The sequence below is a fragment of the Heteronotia binoei genome, chromosome 10, assembly GCF_032191835.1.
Source record: "Heteronotia binoei isolate CCM8104 ecotype False Entrance Well chromosome 10, APGP_CSIRO_Hbin_v1, whole genome shotgun sequence".
NCBI lineage: Eukaryota > Metazoa > Chordata > Lepidosauria > Squamata > Gekkonidae > Heteronotia > Heteronotia binoei.
This window is the reverse complement of record NC_083232.1, coordinates 18,317,335-18,341,965: the sequence shown is the minus strand read 5'-3', so window position 1 is coordinate 18,341,965 and position 24,631 is coordinate 18,317,335. Positions and strand designations below refer to the sequence as shown.

The window sequence follows — 24,631 nt, the reverse complement described above, 5'->3', positions numbered from 1 at the left end:
CCAAGTCTCTGAATGTGTGTGACGTCAACCAAGAGTTACAATACAACTCATCCACCCTTATTATTCATAACAATATAATGAGGGCTAAAGTTCATCACTGGGATATTTCGTATATTCCAAATAAAAGGTAGCAGCAGTCACAATAAACAGGCGTAATGCAGATTACAGAGCACGCCACATTCAATAAGGTAATTGCACAGAACAGTGAATGTGTGAGAGTCTATTTTTGTGGGAAACCAAAATCAAAATTATAATGTATTGCGGCTGAATTAACAAGTGGAAATAAAAAGTTCACACACTGAAATGCTCCATTATACATGATGAGTCACAAATACTGCCTGACACAAGTATTCTACTATGGACGTCAAACTCTGGGTCAGAAAATCCTGGACTTAGCAGAGCATCGATGAGGCACACAGATGCTCCAAGGTTCGATCTGCAGCATCTCCAGTTAAATCAATCCAGCAATATAGAAGAAGAGTTGGTTTTTATACCCTGCTTGTCTCTACCTTATGGAGTCTCAGAGTGGCTTACAATCTCCGTCCCTTCCTCTTCCCACAGCAGTCATCTTGTGAGGCAGGTGGGGCTGAGAGAGTTCTGAGAAAACCGTGACTGACCCAAGGTCATGTGGAGGTCATCAGGCCTCATGTGGAGGAGAAGCGGAGAATCAAACCTGGTTCTCCAGATTAGAGTCTGCAGCTCTTCACCACACCATGCTGCTTCTCAGAATACAGCAAGGAATACCTCTACTGGGAGACCTACTGTCAGCCCCATAGCCAGAATTTTTTTGGGGGGGGGCAGGGGATAAAACTTTGGGTGGGGGGGCCGTGGGGCTTGGCTGCTTCTTCCAGCAGCCAGCCACCCAGCCCCAGCTCTCTCGCTTTGCCGCTGACCTTCCCATCTGCCTGGGGTCCCTGAGAAAGTCATGCTCACTTGCTCAGCAACACCAGAGGTTCGGCCTCCCCCCCTCTTGTTCCTGGGCCTCGGAGGCGCCCTGCAATTGACGCACCCGCTCGAAAGCCTGGCCTCGCACTCTTCATGTTGTGAGGCGGCGGCGTGAGGGAAGGCGTGAAGCGAGTGGCAGGACCGGATCTATATGTTTGAGGGGCGGATTAAAAAAATGATGCCCCCTTATGGGCCATTCTATCTTATGGTCCCATAGAATACAATGGACTCCATACCCAATTTGGCACCCCCCTCCGTCGGCGCCTGGGGAAAGCACCCTCCTAGATCTGGCCCTGGCGAGTGGAGTTGGGGGAGGCTGCCAAGGCGACAGTCCTGTGGCCAGGATTCACCAGCTAGTGGCCGGGAGAGCTTGGCGAAGTGACGTGGAAGGACCTGGTGCTATCTCTCTCATTCTCTCTCTCTCTCCGTCATTCTCTCTCTTGCTCTCTCTCTGTCGTGGTCTTCTCTCTTGTACTCTCTCTCACGCGTGGGAGGGGGAGAGAGAAATAGCCTGGGAATGGAGGGGCCCTACAGAGGGAGGGGGGGTTACATAGAGCGGCCTGCCCCCCCACCCCACCCTGCACCCCTGCAGCAATGGGCCTGCCTACTGTCAGTCAGAACAGACAGTACTGAGTGGAACAAACCAATGGTCTTACAGCATAAGGCAACTTCATGCGTTCATTAGACCAGTGGCTCCCAAACTTTTTGGTCCCAGGGACCAGTTTCATGGAAGACAATTCTTCCACGGACCGGTGGGGGAGTGCTGAGGGTTTTGCTGCCCCCATGCCCTGCCCCAGCCTCAACGTGGGGGTTTGAAATGAGGGGTCAGCAAAGGTCGCTGCTGCATTGCCCCTTCTGCCTGCCCAGGACTCAGGTGGATGAAAGAGGTGGCGCTTTGGAGTGAGGCTGTGACCTTTGCCTACTGGGCCCCGGGTGGGCAAAAGGGGTGGCAGGGTAGCTTTGCCTTGCTCCACGGCCCGGTTGCTAACAGGCCACGGATTGGTCCCAGTCCACGGCCCGGGGGCTGGGGACCCCTGCATTAGGCCACCTTGACAATGTATCGATTATCAATTTATCCTCAAACAGAAGATCAGTTATGGTGGGAAAGCTTCCTTGAGAGTGCGATTGTCTACCATGACCTATCATTCCCTTCAACATACAGCTGCCGGGGAGTGCTTTGAACATGACCTGTTCTTACTTCACATAGGGCAACAAGAAAGGGCCCAGCCAATGCATGGCATGTTCTGAATGCACGTCCTAAACAATGCTGCCTCTATGCTGTGGAGTCATGTGAGCAAAAATTCTACTTCATGAGCTGCTGGCATTCAAGTAGTGAGTGAGCGATTTGGCTACTGCATACATGAGTTTGCTCTGGGAAAGGGGCCATCCTTCCTGAGCTAATATAAAAATATGTGAGCTGGAGACTGAAAAACTATGAGATAGCTCACACTAACACAGCTTAGAGGGAACACAGGTCCTAACTCAGGGGTGGCCAAACTGTGGCTCAGGAGCTGCAGGTGGCTCTTTCACACATATTGTGTGGCTCTCAAAGTCCCCATCATCCCATTGGCCAGCTTGGAGAAGGCATCTGTCTCTTTAAATCACTTCCCCAAGCCAAGCCAGCTTCCACTTCCCCATCCCCCTCTTCCTTCCTTCCTTCCTTCCTTCCTTCCTTCCTTCCTTCCTTCCTTCCTTCCTTCCTTCCTTCCTTCCTTCCTTCCTTCCTTCCTTCCTTCCTTCCCTCCCTCCCTCCCTCCCTCTCTTGCAGCTCTCAAACATCTGACATTCATGTCTTGCGGCTCTCAAACATCTGATGTTTATTCTATGTGGCTCTTTAAGCAAGTTTGGCCACCCCTGTCCTAAATCATGCCTAAGATTTTTCTACCAAGTGCATGAGTTCCACAGCAAACAAAACATGGATAAAGTTTCCTGAAGAGAGTATGCATGAAAGTTACTGCATTGGCTGTTATATCTCATTACATATATTTTATTGTATTCTTTTTTTCTAATGGCAAACAAGAAAGACATTTACATGTTAAATAGTAAATTAGGTGGACAAGAACATCACTATCCAATGTATTTCTCTTTTAGCTGTATTGATATACTCAAATAGGGATATTGGCTGTATATCTTATTATGTATACTAAACCCATCTTCCACTATATTTTAATGTCTTTTTCTTCTAATGGCAAACTATATGTATGTTACATGTTAAAAGGTAAATTAGTTGGATGGAAAAACTTCTGAGAAAGTAATGCCCTCTTTTTGACTCAGGCTTATATAATAGAGTGATTGACAGAAATTCTCACATTTTGACATACTGTTTTATTGCTTTCTCACACTCATGCTACCCAGATCAAAAGTTTGCTCAATTTGTTAATTTTACTATTCTGTCATTGGATCTTAAATTTGTACCATTTTGCATTCTAAACCACTGCCTACCAGCTATATGTAGCTCTGCCCACTGTACCTGATTCTTTGTCTGATGAAGTTTGCTTGGAGCACATGAAAGCTTACGTTCTGAATAAAACTTTGTTGGTCTTAAAGGTGCACTCGACTCCTACTTTGTTCTACTGCTTCAGACCAACACCGCTGCCCATTTGGATCTATCTGCATGCATTTTGTAACTCATCTCCTTCCCATGGGAAAACAAAGAGAAAAATAATTTGTCTCCAGATGCATCGCTCAGCTCACTTTCTGAATTGCTCTGCTCATGTTTCCCTTTTAAAGACATGTACACAGTAACCAAACATGAAGGGTGCTCCGCAGAACCATCAGCTTCATGCTTTTGCACAGTGACACAGAACCTGACTTTCTCCTACCCATGGAAACGCTGCTGTTCAAGTAAACTGGAAGCCAGCAATAGCTCCTGCGTTCACTCCGTTTCCCTATTCTTTTTCTCCCTATGTCAATGAGCAATTAAGGGTAATTTACATTAAATTAATGATGCTTCACACTACAATGAAATATTTTACAACATACAAATGATGGGTCTGCTTGGAGGAAGCAGCGACGTAATGCTGACTTCCACCCAAGTGACAATTTAAATTAATCACAGCCTGCTTTAATAACTATGTTGTTAAAGGGTGACAGAACAGATGTTCTCTTTAAAAAATTAAGTGAGCTAATAGGAGCTTGTTTCTATGCTGGAGTAACTGCACTTTTGAGGGCTCAGATTTGTGGAAGAAACTTCCAAGCTGGCCCCCACGCTTTTAAGGACTACTCTGATTAAAGGGAATGCGCAACGTTCTCCCCCTCAAGGAGTTTTGAGATGTGAAGCCAGGCACAATGGAGAACCATGATCATCCTTCAGAATTAAGGGTACCCAGGGACTCTGGAAACGAGGGCAACTGCATGCAAATGTGTACAAGGCATCCGCTATAATATAAGATGCAACCCAGTGATTAAGCTGGGGCATGCGTCAAAAGCAGCAGAAACTAATTTAGGCCCCCCAGAGCCGTAGGAATGGTGGCAAAAGGTCACCGCTTGCCTCTGAGCATTAATTACATTCTCTTGCTGCAGGGGTACACAAAGAAGAAACCCATCCTAGATAATCACCCTGATGGAGGGCAATAATCGGGGCCAGAACAGATCACTTAATAGGAAGTAATATGCAAGCAACCACCAACAATACCTCCCGGGCAAGAATATGAATGTCGTGTTCAGCCATAATATGACGGGGAAATTAACCAGTTCCTGTACTGCCTGCTTGAATCTGGACAGTGTTTTGAGAGGTTCTGGCCAGCTCTCCCTTGTTTCGGTTGCTGCCAAAAGTATAAACATGTGGCAAGAGCAGAATTTCTAGCCTCGGAACCAGCTAGGATTAAAAGGCAACCTTGCCATTAGATGCCTTCACCGGCAGACTTTATGACTGTCAGTAGACAATGCATAGCTTTTGCCTAGCAGATCTCACCTAAGATATTCTGTGTGTGTATGTGTACAGAAGCATAAATCGCATTTCCTGCTCTCTGCAACTGCTGGTAATATCTGCAGCAGAATCTCCACATCTTCCTGTCTTTGTGCTGAGAGCCCACAAAAAAAGATGTACATAGGGTTGCCAAGCTCTGAGTTTGGAAATACCTAGAGATTTGAGGGTGGAGCCTGTGAGGGTAGGGTTTAGGGAGGGGAGAGATGTTGGCAGAGTATAACGCCCTCCAGCCCACCTTCCAAAGCAGCCCTTTTTTCCAGGGGAAGTGGGATAAATGTCTTAAATGTATAAATAAATAATAAGCAATCTATGTTGTCTGGAGATCAACTGTAATCCAGGAGATCTTCAGCCTCACCTGGAGGGTAACAACCCTAGGGGCAGGTTCTACCTGAGTGGATGCAAACAAGGGCAGAGAACAGGAGGCACCACCAATCTCTGCTTCTGGTTCTCCTCCAAAGACGTAAACAGTCTAGTACCAGAATTCTTGAAAAACCACCTTCCTCCACTACCAATCTGCTCACCTCCTGCTTGTGCTCCAGACAGAGAGTTCATTTTGGAAAAAGACATGTAAACTATTTTGTGCATCGGCTCTGAGCAACTCCCCTGCCCCATTTCCTAGCTGCTTTTAAGAAGATTCTTCTTACATGCACACTCTAACTTACATGCAGTTAGACATTGCCAACAAGACAAAACAGGAATAAAAGACCACTGTAAACACAGTAAAGAGTTTATCTGCAGTTACAGGCAGAATCTATAGACCAGGGGTCCTCAAACTATGGCCCGCGGGCCAGATGCGGCCCGCTGAGGACGTTTATGTGGCCCGCCGGGTTATGGCAAAATCAGACCGGAAGTGACGTTCAACCTAAACTTGCGTTAGCAACGCACACTTCCGGCACTGGGCTGAGGCGGTGGAGACAGAGTGTGAGGTGATACCAAGGTGAGGTGAGTTCCCAGGCCGGGGTGTGTGGTGTAGGGAAGGGAGAGAGATGCAGAAGACGGAGAACTGACGGCCCGCGGCCTTGTACAGTAACGGCAGTCCGGCCCTCCAACAGTATGAGGAACAGTGAACTGGCCCCCTATTTAAAAAGTTTGAGGACCCCTGCTATAGACACTAAGCTTGTAGAAAAGTCAACTTTGTTCCAGTCAGCATGACAATGAAACAGCAAGAAAAATAAGGAATAAAACTGCTTCAACTCAGCCTATGCAAATGGGCAAGCGTCAAAGCGGTTCTCTTGAATGCTGCCACCACTCCCTGAGACCTTCTTTGCATGTAGCAGCCTAATTTATCTTAATATCTTAAAAATATCTTAACCCAACCCAAACAGAAATGCAAGGCACTCAATAACATCCAATAACATCACAGTAAACAGAGCTAATCAAGAATTAATAATAACGCCATCTAGGGATTAAAATTGCACACGGTTGAGACATTTTAATAATTTATTGTGATTTTATTGTATTAATTTAATTTTATGTTGTTTTAATTGTTGTAAGCCACCCTGAGCCTGTCAGGGGAGGGCAGGATACAAATTAAATAAGGTAAAAAAAATAAAAAAAACTTGCTGAGAATTACCTCCCACTGAATTCAAACGTGCTTACTGCTTATATCCCAACTAAGGCCATACTTTTGAATTAGACTGCTAGGAAGTTGTATCTACTGTGTCACAATTTTGTTGAGCCTCCTACAAAAGCCTCGACTTAACCAGGAGAAACCTGAGATGTCTGTCGCTACCAAAGAATCTTGTAAACAAAGAGGTAAATTATATCTCCTCTTTATTAAGGCAATGAATTACTGGCTCAAATTCTCCCATAAGAAAACCAGAAACAACTATTTTCAATTTCCTTGTCCTGGAAATCCAGTCTGACATTTAAGTTGGGTGGCTGAGGTGGTTAGCCACACGGTAAATCCCCAGACAGCGAAAACTAAAATAAATAAAAAAATAAAAAAATAAAAAGGCTGCTCACTCCAGATTCCCATTTAAGATTTTTATTCCATACATCTTGGAAGTGCCTGATTCGGACTGCAAAGTCCAGCTATGCTGTAAAAGCCCTGAGCAAGTCACCTCCACATTAATTACTGGCTGGGCCTATTCTTAATAAGCTTGCACTTTGTACTAAAGTGGAGATCTGTTTTGATCAGCAGCACTTGGAATGAGGAAAGCCGACAGCTGTCTGCTTTTCTTCAAGCCAAATGAAGTTATCGCTTTCCCCCCCGCAGCAGGAACTCACCAGAACATGGGATAAAATGTCTTTTATCTAACGTGTCTATCTTCAAAGGTTTATGGAATGAGCTCCAATTCACGACAACGTTCTTTACAGTTCTGCAGAACCAAAGCTGATCAACGAATATTTTGGTGCAAAATATTTACGGAAGACTCCATTTCCACTTCCACTGGGTTTTAGAGTGAAAGCTGACTGTTTTTCAGGGTCTCCATGGTGATTCAATAATCTTTTCATTAAAAAGCGATGAATGAATAAATACATTTCTCGACAAGCCTGTGGTGTTGGCAAGATGAAGAACTCAATAACAACAAAAATGCTTAATATTATATCACGGGGATACAAACAAACACTGTAATATGCTGACTAACACATTTAGTAAAACTTTTATCAAGAATCTTACAACTCTTTTGTCACATTATAAAGAAGTACAGCCTTACAATGCGACAAAGAAAAATCTATCCAATCAGCACCAGGATATAGGCTCATTTTGTCAAAGTCTTCCTCAGGAGCATTCCTATTTACTTCAAAGTTATCAGCCTCTTGTTACAATTCACTGTGTGTATCGGGAGTCCCTCGGACTGCAAGAAGATCAAATCAGTCAGTTCTAAGGGAAATCAACCCTGACTGTTCCCTGGAAGGACAAATGCTGAAGCTGAAGCTCAAATACTTTGGCCACCAAATGAGAAGGGAGCACTCCCTGGAGAAGATCCTGATGCTGGGAAAGACAGAAGGCAAAAGAAGAAGGGGACGGCAAAAGATGAGATGGCTGGACAGAGTTACTGATGTCACTAACACAAATTTGAGCACACTTCGGAGGATGGTGGAAGACAGGAGGGCCTGGCGTGACTTGGTCCATGGGGTCGCAAAGAGTCGGACTCGACTGTGCGACTGAACAACAACAAATCGGGAGCAATCCAGTACTTAACTTCTTCCCTAAACAGATGCAAAAGCCTTCTTATGTTTGTAAGATTCTTGATAAAAGTTTTACTAAATGTGTTAGCCATCATTTCACAGTGTTCGTTTGTATCTCCTCTACCATAAACTGTGATCCCATGTTGTTGTTTTTTCTGCTTATAGTATGTCATGGCAATTGTTATATATTAATAACAGAGCTAGATAGAGATCAACAACATTTGGGGAGTATAAGCTTTCAAGAGCTGTGAAGGGAGTTTAGGTTTCTTTGATTTATATCCCGCCCGCCCCGCTGAAGCAGGCTCAGGGGACGTGTCCCCTCAGTTGGACATATCCCCCAGCCCGGTGTCCCCTGACTTGACCTTTCCCAGCACTGCTTGACCTGAGACAGACAACTGGGGCAAGAAAAGAAGCCCCACTTACCTCACTCTGGATCCTCAGGTTGCGGGTGGTTGAGCCATGACCTCCTGCCTGAGACCAGACTCCCAACATAGGGAAGAGGTGGAAGGTAACAGCTACAACAGGAACGAGTCCCACAGAATGGCTCCCAATGATATCAGTTGGGTCCACCCTTTCCCCAACCACAAAGGCCTGGGGCTGGCCACGTGGGCACCTGACGAGGCAAGCATGAGCAGCTGTGGGGTGGGGGGAGACTATGGTCCTCCACAATGCATCAAAAGCCAGGAGCAATTCTGAAGGGGTTGGGAGCCAGAGGCCACGCCAGGCCAGAGGAGGAAGAGAAGCAGGTTGGAAAACCCTCAATGTGTGAAAGCAGCCTTGGGGCGGGGGCGGGGCAGAATATGGCTTGAAAGGGAGAGCCTGGTGGATTGTGGGAAGGAAGGATGTGAGCTGCCTAACCTTTATTCCCTCACATGAGAACCTGGGAGGAAGGGGATTGGACCTGGGAGGGTTGGGAGAGGGTCCAAGGAAGGCTATAAAAAGCAGCCAGGGAGGATATGTGCTTGGAGTGAGGAGTCAGAGACAGAGAAAGAGTGTGAGCCTGAGGGAAGGGAATGGAACTGGGTGACTTAACACTTCCCTTTCGAATTCTGAGGCCATGGAAATACCACAACATGGGCCACAAAAGCCCGCTGAGGGACAGGAAATCCTCACAAGCTTATACCTGAATGTCTTGGTGGTCTCTAGGTACTGCTGAATTGAATTTAGCTCGTCTACTGCAGACCAACAGAGCTACCCTCTGAAATTATATTAATAACAGTTATTTATTGATGTCTGCTGAACTATCCACTGAACTTCTGATTCTGTGCCTAGTTTGTGTGGTGGAATCTAAGCATTCAAACGACCCAGTCAGGGCAGGACTACTGAGGGTGATTGCTCTCACGCCACGAGATGCAAGTCACCTCTGAGAGGCCTGTTCTTCACCGTTCGGCTCTGCTTGTGGTCAGCTGGGCAATTAGACACACTACACAGAGAGACTTGCCAGCAACAGAAAGTAGAACACACTTTTATTAAACAGACAGGCTCAACTTAACCCACACTAGACTTTCCCCCTTGTCTCCTCAGGAAGTGCTTCCTGTCCAGGCTTCCCTTTGACCCCTGAACCAGGAACTATTCTCAAACTATGCTGTGAGTTTTGAACTAAGCAAACTTCCGGAAACTGTGTAGCAAGCAGTTGGAACACCCCTTCTCTGCACAGCAAGGCTTTTGTTCTTATGACAGAGACCGGGTGCTCCAACCTCTCCCCCCGCACTTAGAAGTCAACCTTCCTGCATCCTAAAGTATCTTCCATTCTGGATTCCGGATTCCTGCTTCCTCTTCATTTTCCAAGGCAGAAAGAGATCTATATGTCCATTCCTTTGTCAGCACAAATCTGCTCCCCTCATGTAAACAAATGGAGAAACTTCACACCAGTTGCCAGTGTGGGATCACAAACTGGAACTATTCAACAAATCCAGACTGATTTCCCTCTAGCCTTATGCCGCTCTCATGTTCCTCTTCTCTGGGGGGCTTCCGTTGGATTTCACGCTATCTGCCCCAGGGTTGCAACTCACTCTGCCTCTTTCGCGCAGTAAACAAGATTCTCTAAAAACAGTTTCTGCTTGCCATGCAAAAAAGGCGAAGCTAGTTGCAGCCCCGGGGCAGATAGTGTGAAATCCGATGGAAGCCCCACCGAGGGGAAACGTGTGAGAGTGGCAGAAGGCTAGCTGGAAATTGATACCAGTGTTTGTTTTATGGTGAGCAGCTTTGTGTATCTGGTGCCCTTGAACTGTGCCCACTGCCTTTAATAAGTGTGTCCCCCTCTTAATGAATGACAAGCAATAAAAATATCTGGAGGCCAAATAATGACGAGGCGAAGCTCAGAGTTGCAAAAGCAGAATGTTGCAGTTGTTGTAGAACAGGTCTGAGATATCCCCTGGACATCATGCAAAGCCTACCTTCACATGTCAGCAGGAAATGGACCATGTTGGGGCTGAAGGATGCACTGAAGTACGTGCAGTTGCTGGTCAAATCGCAGGATAAACATTGCCTGTTGAAGTCTCCAAGACTGGTGCTGCAAAGAGAACGATGACATATGTGCATAAATGACAAGCAGGCAAAGGACACATATTTATAACTGCCGTGCTGGGTACAGATTGCCTTGGGAGAGAGATTCTCACTGTTCAAGCTGATTGGTGGGGAGTGCTTCTCCCTATGCAGTAATGACCTAATCATCTCTCCTCAGCAGGTTTGCCAGACAGAATCCATCTTTCTGCTAAAGAATCTGGGAGGCCACTGCTCTTTCATGCTGGTGGATGGAGCTCCCCTCCGGCTGAGAAATTGGAAGAGGCACCTGTGACCTCAAGGAGGCTTTATGGTGATGTCCCATTTCTCAAATGGAGGGGTGCTCACCAGCAGAGAGAGAAGCAGTTCCTCAAGATGAAGAGTGGTGGCAGCAGCGAGTCTCAAAGCAGCAGGTGAGCTTTGGCTTCTCTTTCAATGTGATCTTTCTCCTCCCATGCACTAGTGGGGGATGACTAGGGGTGTGCATTCGGTTCGGCCGAACCGAATCAACCGCCGAATCACCCCTGATTCAGCTGTATATGGAATCGCATACAGCCGAATCCAATTGAGGCCCTTTATGTGGGAGCCGAGTAGGGCTCCCCGTATACTTCCGTATACTGTGGAGAGCCAGTTTGGTGTAGTGGTTAAGTGTGCGGACTCTTATCTGGGAGAACCAGGTTCGATTCCCCACTCCTCCACTTGCACCTGCTGGAATGGCCTTGGGTCAGCCATAGCTCTGGCAGATGTCAACCCAGTTGGGCATAAACAATACACAATTGTCAACCTGTTTGGGGAACATTCATAAACTAAACTTAGCCAGCAAGACAATCCCATGCACAACAGCAGCCTCTCTTGCCATAAGCTGCTGCACTGGGAATTCAAAAAGAATCGGCCGAAAATTGTAGCCATGACAGGTCGCGGGAGTGGAGAGAACAAAGCAGTTTAAAATGGAACTACACAAGTCTTTGGGAATGTAGTCCAGGCCACACTTCATGACCAGAGTGCAGCCAGAGTGCAGTACTGAAATTAGGTACATCAATTACCCCATCACACCACTGCAGCTGTCACACTGGCACAACCGTGAAAGTCAGAACAGTTTGTAAATTGCCTTGCTTTGCACTGAGCTCCATTTAGGCCTCAGATGGAAACGGATTCCTCTAGCAACCATGAGAGCGTGCCAGGGAAACGATAACTACCCTCTATCCCAAGCACAGGGTGCTCATAATTCAAAAATCCACCTTGTGCATTATCAAGGGTGGGGTTAATAAGCAGATAAAATGAACAGGCGAGGGGAGCCAAACCCTGCCTCACCACCTCCTTACCTTCTTGCACTTCTTTGCTTGAAGCATTTATCTTGCAGCCTGGCTTTGATACTGGAAGTGGGTTAAGCTGGAAGACAAATGCTTAAAAGCAACAGAGTCCTGTGAAGTGAGAAAGGGGAGCGGGCAGGGCACTACTCCCCTTATCCACGTGCTCTTTTTACAAAAAACAAAACAAAAACAAAAAAACGAACCTCCAGTTCCCACTTCACAAAACGGAAGAAAGAGGCACACACATCCCTCCCCATCACATCCCGTGTGGCCCTCAGAAGCGTAAAATCTCTGAATGTGGAGGCCGTCTGTTATTATTTTAATTCTAGGAACTAGTAAAAAGGATAGTTTTGAGTCTTGCATCTCTAATCTAAAGCACAGGATTGGATCAGGTTGCTTTGTAGCAAAGGCAACCGAAAGACAATTGGAAACCTGTGGGCCTGTTGGGACACCGCATACCTCCTGCAGGGTAGAGGAGCGCAACACACTGTGTGTGTGTGTGTGGTCATGGTACCATGGCCCTTCTGCAAATAACTGCACAGCCCCCAGAGAAATGATTAACCCTGTTTCTTCAGTTTTCTCTTGCAGGTCTCACCCTTTCACCCACTGAACTCAGGGATCAGGAGGGAAGTTCTCTCTAAACCCCACCCTCCTCTCCCTAAACCCCACCCTCTCCTGAATCCACCCCCCAAGGTCTCCAGGTATTTTCCAACACAGACTTGGCAACCCTACTCTACCCCTTCCTCATCCTGGGTGTCCTGTTCTCTCTGTCTCCGCAGTCCACCACAAGCTTCACCTGCCCAGGCCCTTACAGCACTCTCTAACATTCAGAACTGCCCCCCATCGACACTCAGTTTGCCCCCAGTGCTGGATTAAACCCTGTGGAGGCCCATAGGCAGTCAAAATCTCAGGGCCCCCTTGCAAATTATCTCAGAGTGCCCACCCTGCCACCCACTGCCCCTACTGCAGTCTACAAGCACCTTCTTAAAAGCCCCTTTTACTAAGCTGCAGGGGACATGCAGAGAGAGGCAAACTTGGTGATGATGCCAGCAGGAGCCGCACCAGGCAAGTTGGGCAAAGAGCGGTTCAGTTACCGGCTGTGCGTGCAGGCTGGGAAGGCTGCAAGCAGGGGGGAAATGGGAGGGGAGAGCCACCCTGGGGCCCCTAAAGGGGTGTGGGCCCATAAGCCAGTGCCTACTTGGCCTTATGGTTAATCCGGCCCTGTCTGCCCCTCCTTCCTACTCCTCTCAACCATAAAGGAACACCCTCTCCACCAATAGCAGCTGTCCTGCTAACCTACCTCATCCAATCACATGAGTCCTGGGCACCAGTCAGTCCGCTGGCTTTTGGTGTATTTTTTGGTTGCTCTGCTCTCTTACCCTGCCCAGGTGATGGTTCCCAGCACCCTCTGCTCAACAGCCAGTTCTCTTCTGCTCAGGAGGTTGCGGACTGCAACCCCTCCCAAATACAAAACCCTTCTGTGAATTTGCTTTGCCTAGAACTTGGAGGCAGCGAGGCTGCAGAATTCTTCTGAAGGCAGCAAAGTGATCCCAAAACGGATGAATCCTTGTCATTTTGAACGACTTTATAATGCATTTCTCTTTTCAAAAAAACCCCTCCGTTTCTTATTAGACTGGCAATGCTCTCTAAAAGAAAACAATCACCAAGCTTTGGAGGCAGATTGTCAAGTCCTCACCCACTTCTGTGACATTATTGTGTCTATTCAATTTGGGCTTACTTTGCAGTGAATCAGCTCACTTGTGAGAAGATTCAGCAACGGTCTCTTTCAGAGAAGTAAAAATTGCCTTTTCAGATAGAATAATTCATACCTGTATAAATGTCTTTTTCTGGGCAATTCTTCTGTGCTGAGGAAATAACTGAAATAGAATGCACATATAATATCATTACAGTTTTAGGATTATTTACCTCTACAGAAACTTAATTAACACAAAATGGTGGTAGCAAGCCAACAGGTTACACATTTATTATTTATTCTATTTATTTATTTTAGTGGATTTATATCCCGCCCTCCCTGCTGAAGCAGGCTCAGGGTGGCTCACAACACATAACTTACAATAAAAACATTTACATTAAAAGCATTAAACAGTTTAAGATAATTTGGTGCTAATTTCGATACAGATTTAAGATGGCGTTCAATGATCTTAGAGCCCCATGGCGCAGAGTGTTAAAGCTGCAGTACTGCAGTCCTAAGCTCTGCTCACGACCTGAGTTTGATCCACAGTGGAAGCTGGGTTTTCAGGTAGCCGGCTTGAGGTTGACTCAGCCTTCCATCCTTCCGAGGTCAGTAAAATGAGTACCCAGCTTGCTGGGGGGAAAGTGTAGATGACTGGGGAAGGAAATGCCAAACCACCCTGAAAAAGGCTGCTGTGAAAACGTTGTGAAAGCAACGTCACCCCGGAGTCGGAAACGACTGGTGCTTGCACAGGGGACCTTTCCTTTCCTTTCCTCAATGATCTTAGCATCCATTGGATCTAGCATCTTGGTGGTGGTCAGCATTTCAGTTAAATGCTAACTGAAACAGTATCGTCTTACAAGCCTTGTGGAATTGGGCAAGGTCCCTAAGGGCCCTGACCTCCTCAGGCAGTTGGTTCCGCTAATGAGGGGCGGCAATCAAGAACACAGTTCCTCTGCCCTTCAAAAGACCCCATGCCCCAAGTTAAATGTTGACTGTCCCAGTCATTTTCTCAGAAAAACTCCAGCTCAAATTACTGTAAATTATAATTTTGAGACCGAGATGGTGAAAGAATCAGAAACAAGGATATAGAATTGAGCTTTTCAAAAAATTACATTTTCCCCAAGCCTTGTGATTTGCACATCTGCAGATTATCTGACTAAGAGCCTTCACTTTTTTATAACAGCTGTCAAAGAAACTGCAGTGTGTTCATGAACTGCAGCTGAACATCTGATATGTTTGTCAAAACGATATGGAAATTGTTAGTTGCATGCCGTTAAATATGCAAAATTAGCTGCTGCCTTCCAACTGTGGTTTGCAAACTACTAATGAATCTCATTCACCCAAATGCACTAGGAAAAGAGTGCTCCATTGTACAGAGCCTAATAGGTGTTTTATAAAAACTCAGGGCAAGCCAAAATGTACCCAAAAGTTTCAGAAATTCCATGTGCAGTATATGGAATCCTCTGCCCCCTCGAAAAGAGAACATTGACTTTAGATATGAAGAATCCTCTATATTTTTACAAATGAAAATCTACAAGTTTATGGCTGCAAACCAAAAGTCACTTTCCTGGGAGTAAGCCTCAATGAACATAGGGCTGACTTCTTGGAGAGCCAGTTTGGTGTAGTGGTTAAGTGCGCGGGTTTGATTCCCCACTCCTCCACTTGCACCTGCTAGTATGGCCTTGGGTCAGCCATAGTTCTGGTAGAGGTTGTCCTTGAAAAGGCAGCTGCTGTGAGAGCCCTCTCCAGCCCCGCCCACCTCACAGGGTGTCTGTTGTGGGGGAGGGAGATAAAGGAGATTGTGAGCCGCTCTGAGACTCTTCGGAGTGGAGGGCGGGATATAAACCCAGTATCTTCTTCTTCTTCTGAGTAGACCTGCTTAGGATTGCAACCAATAAAATAGAGGCCCTATAGTTAAAACCAATACATGTAGAACTTAATTTTTTATCAAAAATAAATGAATTTATTATTAAGTGACTAAAACATTTAGCGGTCCAATGAGGCTACTTTGGGTCTCTAAATGTTTTCAATCACTTGACGACAAATACATGTATTTTTGATAATATTTAACTTCTACGTATATTGGTTTAACTACAGACGCTCTATTTTGTTGTTAACATTTTTGGTTCTTGCTTCAAACACTTGAATTAAGCCCCCACCCACTCACCCCGTTCCTTTTTTTCTGTTTGGAATTGCTCCCGGAATAAACTTGCATTATATAATGGGATAAGAAGGCTTTTTTGTGTAGCAGGAACTCCTTTGCATATTAGGCCACACATCCCTGATGTAGCCAATCCTCCAACACTTTACAGTAGTCCCTGTACTAACAGCCCTGTAAGCTCTTGGAGGATTGGCTACATCAGGGTGTGTGTGGCCTAATATGCAAAGGAGTTCCTGCTACAAAAAACCCGCTGCTTGATCAGTATTAAGAGAAGGCTCAGAAGGTCTTCCAAAATACTCTTGAGCAGAGTATTCTACCTAATCTTAATGGATTTCCAACATTGTATAACATTTGATAGCTGTGTCTTCCAATAGTTCTGTAACACACCCGCTTCCCAGGTGAGATGCAATAAGCAATCTGAGGCTATTTGGGTGCAGATCCCCTTGGTCTCAATGGGCCATGAAACCAGTTTCCCTGACTCCGAATCACGAATGATCAAGGCAGACAAGACTCTCACTAGCCTTCAAAAAGCTGGATCCTTCCTTGATAGGCTTTAAATTTACTTGAACACATGAAGCTGCATTCCTGAGAGGCTCTTGGTTCACCAAGGTCAGTATTGTCTGCTCAGACTGGCAGCAGCTCTCCAGAGTCTCAGGTAGAGGTCTTTCCCATCACCTACTGCCTGGTCCTTTTAACTGGAGATGCTGGGGATTGAACCTGGGACCTTCTGCATGCAGAACACAGGATCTTCCACTGAGCCACGTCCCCTCTCCACTTACATTTTATGCCTCTTTTCATCATATCCCAAAATCTTGGTCACATCCCAGTCTCCTGATGTGATGGTCTGCAGGTTATCGCTGCTGCTGTTGGGCTACCAAGGCAAGAGAGAGAAAAGAGATGGCTTTTCAAAAAGGATGCAGCATGATGTTCTGATTAGCCACGCTGCAATGCTTTATCTTCTTCAGAACAGGTTCTCTACCACAGTGTGTCACAAAACAAGATGCTAATTTATTTTTCCTCCTAGTCCTGACAGGATAAGCATACCACATAAATGGAGCCAAATACATGTTTCTGATCACAATATCCCAGGAGTTCTCAAACATCTTTCTCAGTCTCCCGATGGGAAGAGGGAAAAGCTGATTCTTTTACTCCCCGCCCCCTGCCTTCTCCAGAGTTGCCAAGCCACAACTAACAAATGAGTTGACCGGCAAAACCCACGCTTTTCAGGCACTTCGGAGCAGGTCCAGGCTGCATTTATCATTGTTTTATTAACTGACTGATTTTATTACTAATGTGAGATTAGATTTTACTACTATTGCTATTATGACCAATGTTGTAAGCCCCCCTGAGCTTGCCTCGGTGGGGAGGGCGGGATATAAATTTAATAAACTAAACCAATAAACTAACTATGAATAAGCAGAGCAAAGATGAATGCAGCCCATCTGGAACCTTTTTGGCACCCTTGAGTTATTCCTGATTTTCTTGGGAGTCGATCCATAAGCGATGGGATTGGTTTGGGCAGGGTTCTTCTGCACATCTGCCCCCATCTGTCTTTACATTGTGGGGTCAGTTTATTGTCTTCTGCACACAGCTTAACTAATGGGGATTTTCAAGGGAGGGTGCTGTCGTCATCAGTATTGTTATTGGTGGTGTCGGATCCCCTGTTTTTTTAAAAAAATAAATTGACTCTAAAATATCAATATAATTCTGTACTGATTGCTTAAGCAGATTCTCTGAATTCCCAGCTTTCTTTTTTTTAAAAAACAAGTCTTTATCCCTTTCCCTCACGGAAATATAAGGAAAAAGGCATATCTCTGCAAGGGAAGATGCTAGAGTCTTAGACCGATTTCACAGTAGGGCTTGTTCTGGATGAAGAGCCCTTTTGCCCCAGGCGCTTCTCTCAGTTTTCACACAAACTACCCCAGAGCTGTGAGTTGGTGCACCGCTTTCCTGCGGCAAGCAGAAACTGCTTGTAAGAGGATCTCGCTTTCTGCAGAAAAGCAGTGTGCCAACTTGCAGTTCCGGGGCAGCTTGTGCGAAGACCGGCAGAAGCGCCAGGAGCAAAAGGGCTCTCCACCCTGAACAAGCCTAGTGCAAAATCAGTCTTTTTTTTTTTTTTTTAAATGAAAACTGGGAATTCAGAGAACCTGCTTAAATTGTCATTACAACACTGAAACCACTTGTCTTGAGGAAAGAGGAAGTGGTTTAATAATGATGAGAGTCCATCATTGAAAACTGGGCTGGAGAAGGGTGGGACAAAGAAAACTGACAGAAGCATTGCACGCTAGGAAAAAGCCAACTCAAAATTGGCTTCCAGAAAAACACTGGTAAAAGTGCTCTCAAAAGAGCTGGAAAAAACCTGGAGTGAGGTGAGAAGAGAACACTGAAGGCACAAAAATACACGTGGAAATCGGGATAAACCAAAGCAGTATGGGGCTAGAAATAATGGGGGGAGGGAGACCACAATGTGGAAAAGCCCTGGAGCTTGGCAAATATTATTACCTGCTACCCCTCCCCCCCCCAAAAAAAAACCCCAACAAAAAAACTAGGAAGGGAGCTGTCCAGCACCCAGCTCAGTGTGGTATTTTCTGAGACTTCTTTTTTAGTCAGGAGAAACATTGCTATAATGGGGAAGACTGAGCATGCTCAGTTCTCAGCTTCAGAGCTATTTTTCAACACTGCAGATTTTTCATAGTAAGTACTATTGTACTCTCCACACATACTAATTTTTGCTGCGTTTCAGTGTAAATTAACACATTACACAACCCCTTGGCCTCTTTCTATTAAGGTCGAACTTGTTTTAGAACATAATTTCTAAATAGTGGTTAAATCAGACACCAGTGGTGGACAACAGAAGGGCAAACGGTCATGGGTCAGTCACTGCTACTTACTCTATGGTAAGGGAGCATGCTCAGTCACCTCTAACCTGCAAAATCTTACCAAGCGGCTGTTTTTGTTGCTATACTGGTTAAAATATATGGCTGTTGATCTCCATTTCAGATTAGCAGGTCACCTGTGATGAAAATCTGATTTAAAGACATTTGCAGAGCTTACTGCTGAGCAGAATCAGAAACAGCTTCATTGGGCCATTCAAAGTATGATGAACAAAGTACATATGAACAATGAACTGGAAAGTAAGGAATGTTTCATCTCCATGCTTTTCACATCCTTAGGAAGGACAGTCTCACTCAACTGTGATGCTCTGTATTCTTGGTGCCTGGGCGGGGGGCAGCAGTGGAAGGGCTTCTAGTGTCCTGGCCTCACTGATGGACCTCCTGAATGCACTTGTTTGGGTTTTTTTTGTTTTGCCACTGTGTGACACAGAGTGTTGGAATGGATGGGCCATTGGCCTGATCCAACATGGCTTCTCTTACGTTCTTATCTGACACAGAGTGTTGGACTGGATGGGCCACTGGCCTGATCCAACATGGCTTCTCTTACATTCTTCTGTGACACAGAGTGTTGGACTGGATAGGCCATTGGCCTGATCCAACATGGCTTCTCTTACATTCTTCTGTGACACAGAGTGTTGGACTGGATGGGCCACTGGCCTGATCCAACATGGCTTGTTTTATGTTCTTATGTTCTTAACTGGGATTGGGAATCTGCTCACTGAAGATAGGGAAATTAGACCCAATGCATGAAAAAATAAAAACTAATATCTAGGTCTTAAACAGAGCGGCACTTTCTAGTGCTACTCTGAATGTGAGCTATCTAGAGACAATTGTGCTTTCCAATCAAAATATTCATGTGTGTTTATCACTACTCACCCATGTACTGTGTGGAAGAAGCAGAGATTTGTCTCACCTGAGAAGACGACATGGAAATGTGATAGAATTTGCCTCGCCCTCCCTGAAGAATAGCTCGGACAAAGAAGAACTTCTTGCCATCTTTGGAGAACACAGGCTCTTCGTTCTGTGAGTGACAAGCCAATGTAGATGAATATTTACATGAGCTTTCAAAAATAAACCACTCGTGACAGCAGCAATGGGAGTTCCTTTCTTCTGGCAGGGTCATAGCAAGATCACGGACCTTAAGGCCCAATCACAGAAGTTTCAGGATTATGGTTTCAAGGAACCAATGCAGTTTCCATCATGTTCCCCATGCTTTTTAACATCTGTATCAGGGTGGCCAAACTTGCTTAACTTAAGAACTACAAAGAATAAATGCTAGTTGTTTGAGAGCCACAAGACATGAACATCAGATGTTTGAGAGTCACAAGACAGGAAGGAAGGAAGGAGGGAAGGAAGGGAGAGGTGGAAAAAAGCAACTTTAACTTTAAATGCATTCTCTAAGCTGTCACCAGGCTTGGTTTGCAGAAGTTATTTAGAGAGAGAAATGCCTTCTCCAAGCCAGCCAACGGGATAGAGGGGGCTTCGAGAGCCACACAATGAGTGAAAGAGCCACATGTGGCTCCTGAGCCACAGTTTGGCCGCCCTGATCTATATGAAGCCACTGGGTGAGGTCAAATGGAGATTTGGGCTGAGGTTGCCATCAATATGGGAATGACACTCAGCTGTCTATCTCATGTTTTGAGCCAATCCCGGGGAGGCTGAGGAAACTATAAACTGGTATCTTGGGGTGGATGGTGCCTAACAAACTGAAAGTTAACCCTAACAAAATGGAGGTGCTCCTGGCAGAGGGACTGACCCAGAAGCAAGTATTCTTTTTTTGGGGGGGGAGGAGGGAGAAAGAAGGCACAAAATAAAATTTAGAGGTTCTGGAGCTCTGCTCCTGTAAGCTCCTGCCCCAAATGAGGCCTGAATAAATACATAATCTCAGGTCTGTCTTTGGACCCAATGTTATAGCTCTGCCTTGGATGGTCCAGGCTAACCTGATCTCATCAGGTCTCAGAAGCTAAGCAGGATCAGCCCTGGATAGTATTTGGACGGGAGACCACCAAGGAAGCCCAGAGTTGCTATGCAAAGCCAGGCAATGGCAAATCTCCTTTGTTTGTCTCTTGCCCCGAAAAGCCTGCCATAGATCAGCTGGGACTTGTAAGCCCTTTATGCATAAATGTCGCTGCTCTTCATTTTGCTCCATGTTTCCTCAGTCAGATGCTTTGCCTCCGAGCCCCTTCCTGATGAAAGACCCCCTGTAGAGAACTTCAACCCTCCTTCTAAGCCCTCTGACTTAGAAGGGCACAAAGCCATTTAGGGCCACACTCTCAGCCAAACTAAGGCCCCCAAAGTGAGTGTGTGGCTCCGAGGAGACTCAAACCTGTGACTTCTGTTCATCTCCAGTTTGGTGTAGTGGTTAAGTGTGCAGACTCTTATATGGGAGAACTGGGTTTGATTCCCCACTCCTCCACTTGCACCTGCTGGAATGGCCTCGGGTCAGCCATAACTCTCTCAGAGCTGTTCTGCTCAAGAGCAGTTCTCGGTTCTCAGCATCACCTGCCTCACAGGGTGTCTGTTGTGGGGAGGGGAATGGAAAGGAGATTGTAAGACGCTCCGAGACTTCCTTGGGTAGTGAAGGGCAGGATATAAATCCATTCTTCTCCTCCTCCTCTTCTTCCTTGGCCACTGTGCCATACCAGCAATGACAGAGAGCCCTCCCTCCGCAGTCTAACTCCATCACTATCCACCACAAAAAGAGCACCTCTCCTGCCTCTCCTCCTTTCTCTGATTCTCTGCAAGCTCCAGCTGGCATGGTGAGAAGGGATCTTCATTGCACGGGCTTCAAGATAACTCTGCCTTTAAGTCTCCCTAATTCATGTTGTCACGGTGTGACGAGTCCGCTAATGATTCTCATTCTCTCGGCTTTACTGAAAATTACACGGCATGAATCACATTACTGAAGAGAAGCCACAGATCGTGGGGGCAGGCGCTGCTCTCTCTTTAGCCCTTCGAAATCCTCTTCCAAAGGCTCATCATGTGGAATGGAAGCTGGCCCAACCAACCTAAAACTCTACGCAACTTTTTGAACTCCATGTCCAGGCTAGCAAAGATGGTCCCAGTAAGCAGCAGCCTAAATTGTTGCCAGTGAAAATGGAGTCAAATCGTTGGACGTTGTCCAAATCCAAAAGCAGGAACAACAAACAGCCCTGCGACACCCAGGACACCCTTTATTGCATGTGAGGCTTTAGAGCAGGGGTGTCAAACTCATATGTTATGAGGGCTGGATCTGACATAAATGAGATCTTGTTGTTGGGACGGGCTATATTGTGTTGGGCAGGGCCATGTCGGGCCAGACCATTTGTGCACATATTTAAGATTAGGTAGCAGAGATATAAAGGACACAGACAAACACAGTTAAATATATTTTCTAAAAAACTAAAAATATGTTTACAAAGTTAGCACTTGTTGGTCTTAAAGGTGCTTCCTTTGTATTTCTCCTATGGGATCCAGGGAACTGGGCAAAGGAAGCTCTGGCGCTTTCCTTCCTTCCCCAGGGGACTGGGTGGGGGAGCCTCAGCCAACAGAAGGAAGAGAGGCTTGGCTCAGTAGTAGCCTGGAAAAACAAACTTTGCCTCCCCCTCCCTTCCTTCCCAAGGAGAAGCCTCAGCCAATGCAGCTCTTGTGCAGTTGAGCAAGCCTTGCAAAGCAAATTGTTATGCAGAAGGAAGCAAGAGATAGGGAGAAGGAAACAGATGACAGCCAGTTGCTCGAAGGCCTGATAGGAGACCTCTGGGGGCCTGATTCGGCCCCTGGACCGCATGTTTGACACCTCTGCTTTAGAGAGACCTCCAACTGAACACCAATTTAATTAAGTAGGTCTCTAGCTCAGATCAGCATGATGCTTTTGCCCAGCACCCATTCATCACTATGGGCTTTCTGCAAGCATGCTTGCATCCACTGGCCCCTGTGAAACAGTCCAGCTGGCTGAGAGATTTCCCAGCAAGCTAACAAAACTGTCAATCTTCTTTCTGATGCAGTTTTGTGGTATTTAAAAATTTCAACGTGTGGGGTGTAAAGTGCCATCCATTCACAGCTGACCTCTAAAGCTGAGTTTGTGTGAGCCAGTTCACAGTTTTTCAGCCTCTGGCTCACACATTTTTGTCTTAGCTCAGGATGGCCCCTGAGCATACTAACTGATGCAGTAGCTCACAACTTTAATGAAAGAAGCATTTACTGGAGTCTACATCCACTTGGGATTATTGAATGGCAAACTGAACTGGTGCAAAGCATGTAAACTGTAGCTCACAACTTTAATGCCAGTAACTCACCAAGTAGATTTTTTTTGCTCACAAGATTCCATAGCTTAGAGTGAACATTGCAGCTGACTTATAGTGACCCTGTAGGATTTTCAAGGCAAGAGCAATTCAGAGGTGCTTTGCCATTTTCTGCCTCTGTGCAGCAACCTGGACTTCTTTGGTGGTCTCCTAGCCAAGGATTAACCAGGGCCAACCCTGTTTAGCTTCCAAGATCTGATCAGATCAGGCTAGCCTGGGCCATGCAGATCAGGGCAGCATTTACGCAGCTGTCAGTAGTATTCAAGGTGCATTATGTATGTCATCTTGTCCTACAGTCAGTCCTGTAAGGTAGGTAGGTAGGCAGGGATGGAATTCTAGCAGAAGCTCCTTTGCATATTAGGCCACACCCTTCTGATGTAGCCAATCCTCCAAGAGCTTAAAAAAAGAGCCTTGTAAGCTCTTGGAGGATTGGCTACATCAGGGGATGTGGCCTAATATGCAAAGGAGCTCCTGCTAGAATTCCACTCCTGTAGGTAGGTATTACCCAACATTGCAGATGGCTAAGGTGAAGAGGAAAAGAGCACCTTGACTGGTGGATCTGAGGCAAAGCTGAGATTTGAAAGGGGGAGGGGGAGGTTTGGACCACAGCTCCTTCTTCTAGCCACCATTTAACTGCAAAGTGAGGGGGCTTCATATGTAAGACATTTAAATGGATTGTGCCATTGAGTTGTGGTGTCTGCATGCCACGATGTGCAAATCAGGCAAGAGAAGGGACAGAGTTTTCCAGGAGCCAGACGCAGTGTGTGTATTATACCCATTCTACATTCACTGTGTTGGCTGCCCATCGATTATGGAGCTTCATTCAAGGCATTAGCTATGACCTACAAAGCCCTTCAAGACCTTGGATTCTCAAAACTGCAAGATCACCTCTCCACCCATGTCCTGCTGCGACAATTTCATTATTCTGAGAAGGGCCTTCTGCAAGTGCCAGCCGCCCCACCCCCCCACAGATTGGGAAGATCAACAACTGCCTGTACATTTGCCTTCCCTATGGTGGCCCCCACCCTGTGAAACAGCCAGAATTTTTATAAAAGAAATAGGGCTACATCATAACAGGAAATGGCACTGTTTTTCTATTGATGTAATACCAAGTCCTGTATGGTTTAACATGTTATATGCAGCACTTATGCATTGTTGAGACTACATTTGTGTTTTGGAGTTCTGCAATTCTTAGTGCTGTTACATTGCTTATTAGATGCATCATCCTATTGATTTGCACTGATCTACATTGTGTAACCTGCCTTGAGTATCACGAAGAAGAAGAAGAAGAAGAGGAGGAGGAGGAGGAGATTGAATTTATAACCCACCCTTCACTACCTGAAAGAGTCGCAGAGTGACTTACAATCTCCTTTCCCTTCCCCTCCCCACAACAGACACCCTATGAGGTAGGTGGAGCTGAGAGAGCTCTGACAGAAACAGCTCTTGAGAGGAACAGCTTTGCAAGAACTTGTGACTGACTCAAGGTCACATCAGCAGGTGCATGGGGAAGAGGGGGGAATCAAACCCGGTTCTCCCAGATAAGAGTCTGCACACTTAACCACTACACCAAACTGGTAAGAAGGGCGCACCCCAAAATAATGTGTTTTTTAAAAAAAGAAATGTCTGGCAGTACCATAATTTTTCTTCCTATTGTGACAGAACGGCCCTGGTTTGCCTACCAGACCCCGTTCCCCTTTTTGGAGGGAGCTATTTCTCCTCCGGCCACTTGGGCTCGCTGCCACCACCTGCTCAGTCTAGGGGTTCGGATTGAGAGGAACAG

General features: G+C 46.0%; 1 protein-coding gene across 2 annotated transcripts in view; it reads right to left on the bottom strand.

Annotated features, from left to right (window-relative positions):
- Positions 1-24,631, bottom strand: part of DPP6 (dipeptidyl peptidase like 6) — a 697,605-nt gene that overhangs the window by 48,479 nt on the left and 624,495 nt on the right. For both annotated transcript variants that reach the window (XM_060248043.1, XM_060248044.1), the window contains exons 13-16: positions 19,485-19,592; positions 16,457-16,548; positions 13,650-13,697; positions 10,405-10,520 (exon numbers count right to left, since the gene is read on the bottom strand). In XM_060248043.1, coding sequence (XP_060104026.1) covers positions 10,405-10,520; positions 13,650-13,697; positions 16,457-16,548; positions 19,485-19,592 — 364 coding nt within the window. The remainder of the gene's footprint in view (positions 1-10,404; positions 10,521-13,649; positions 13,698-16,456; positions 16,549-19,484; positions 19,593-24,631) is intronic.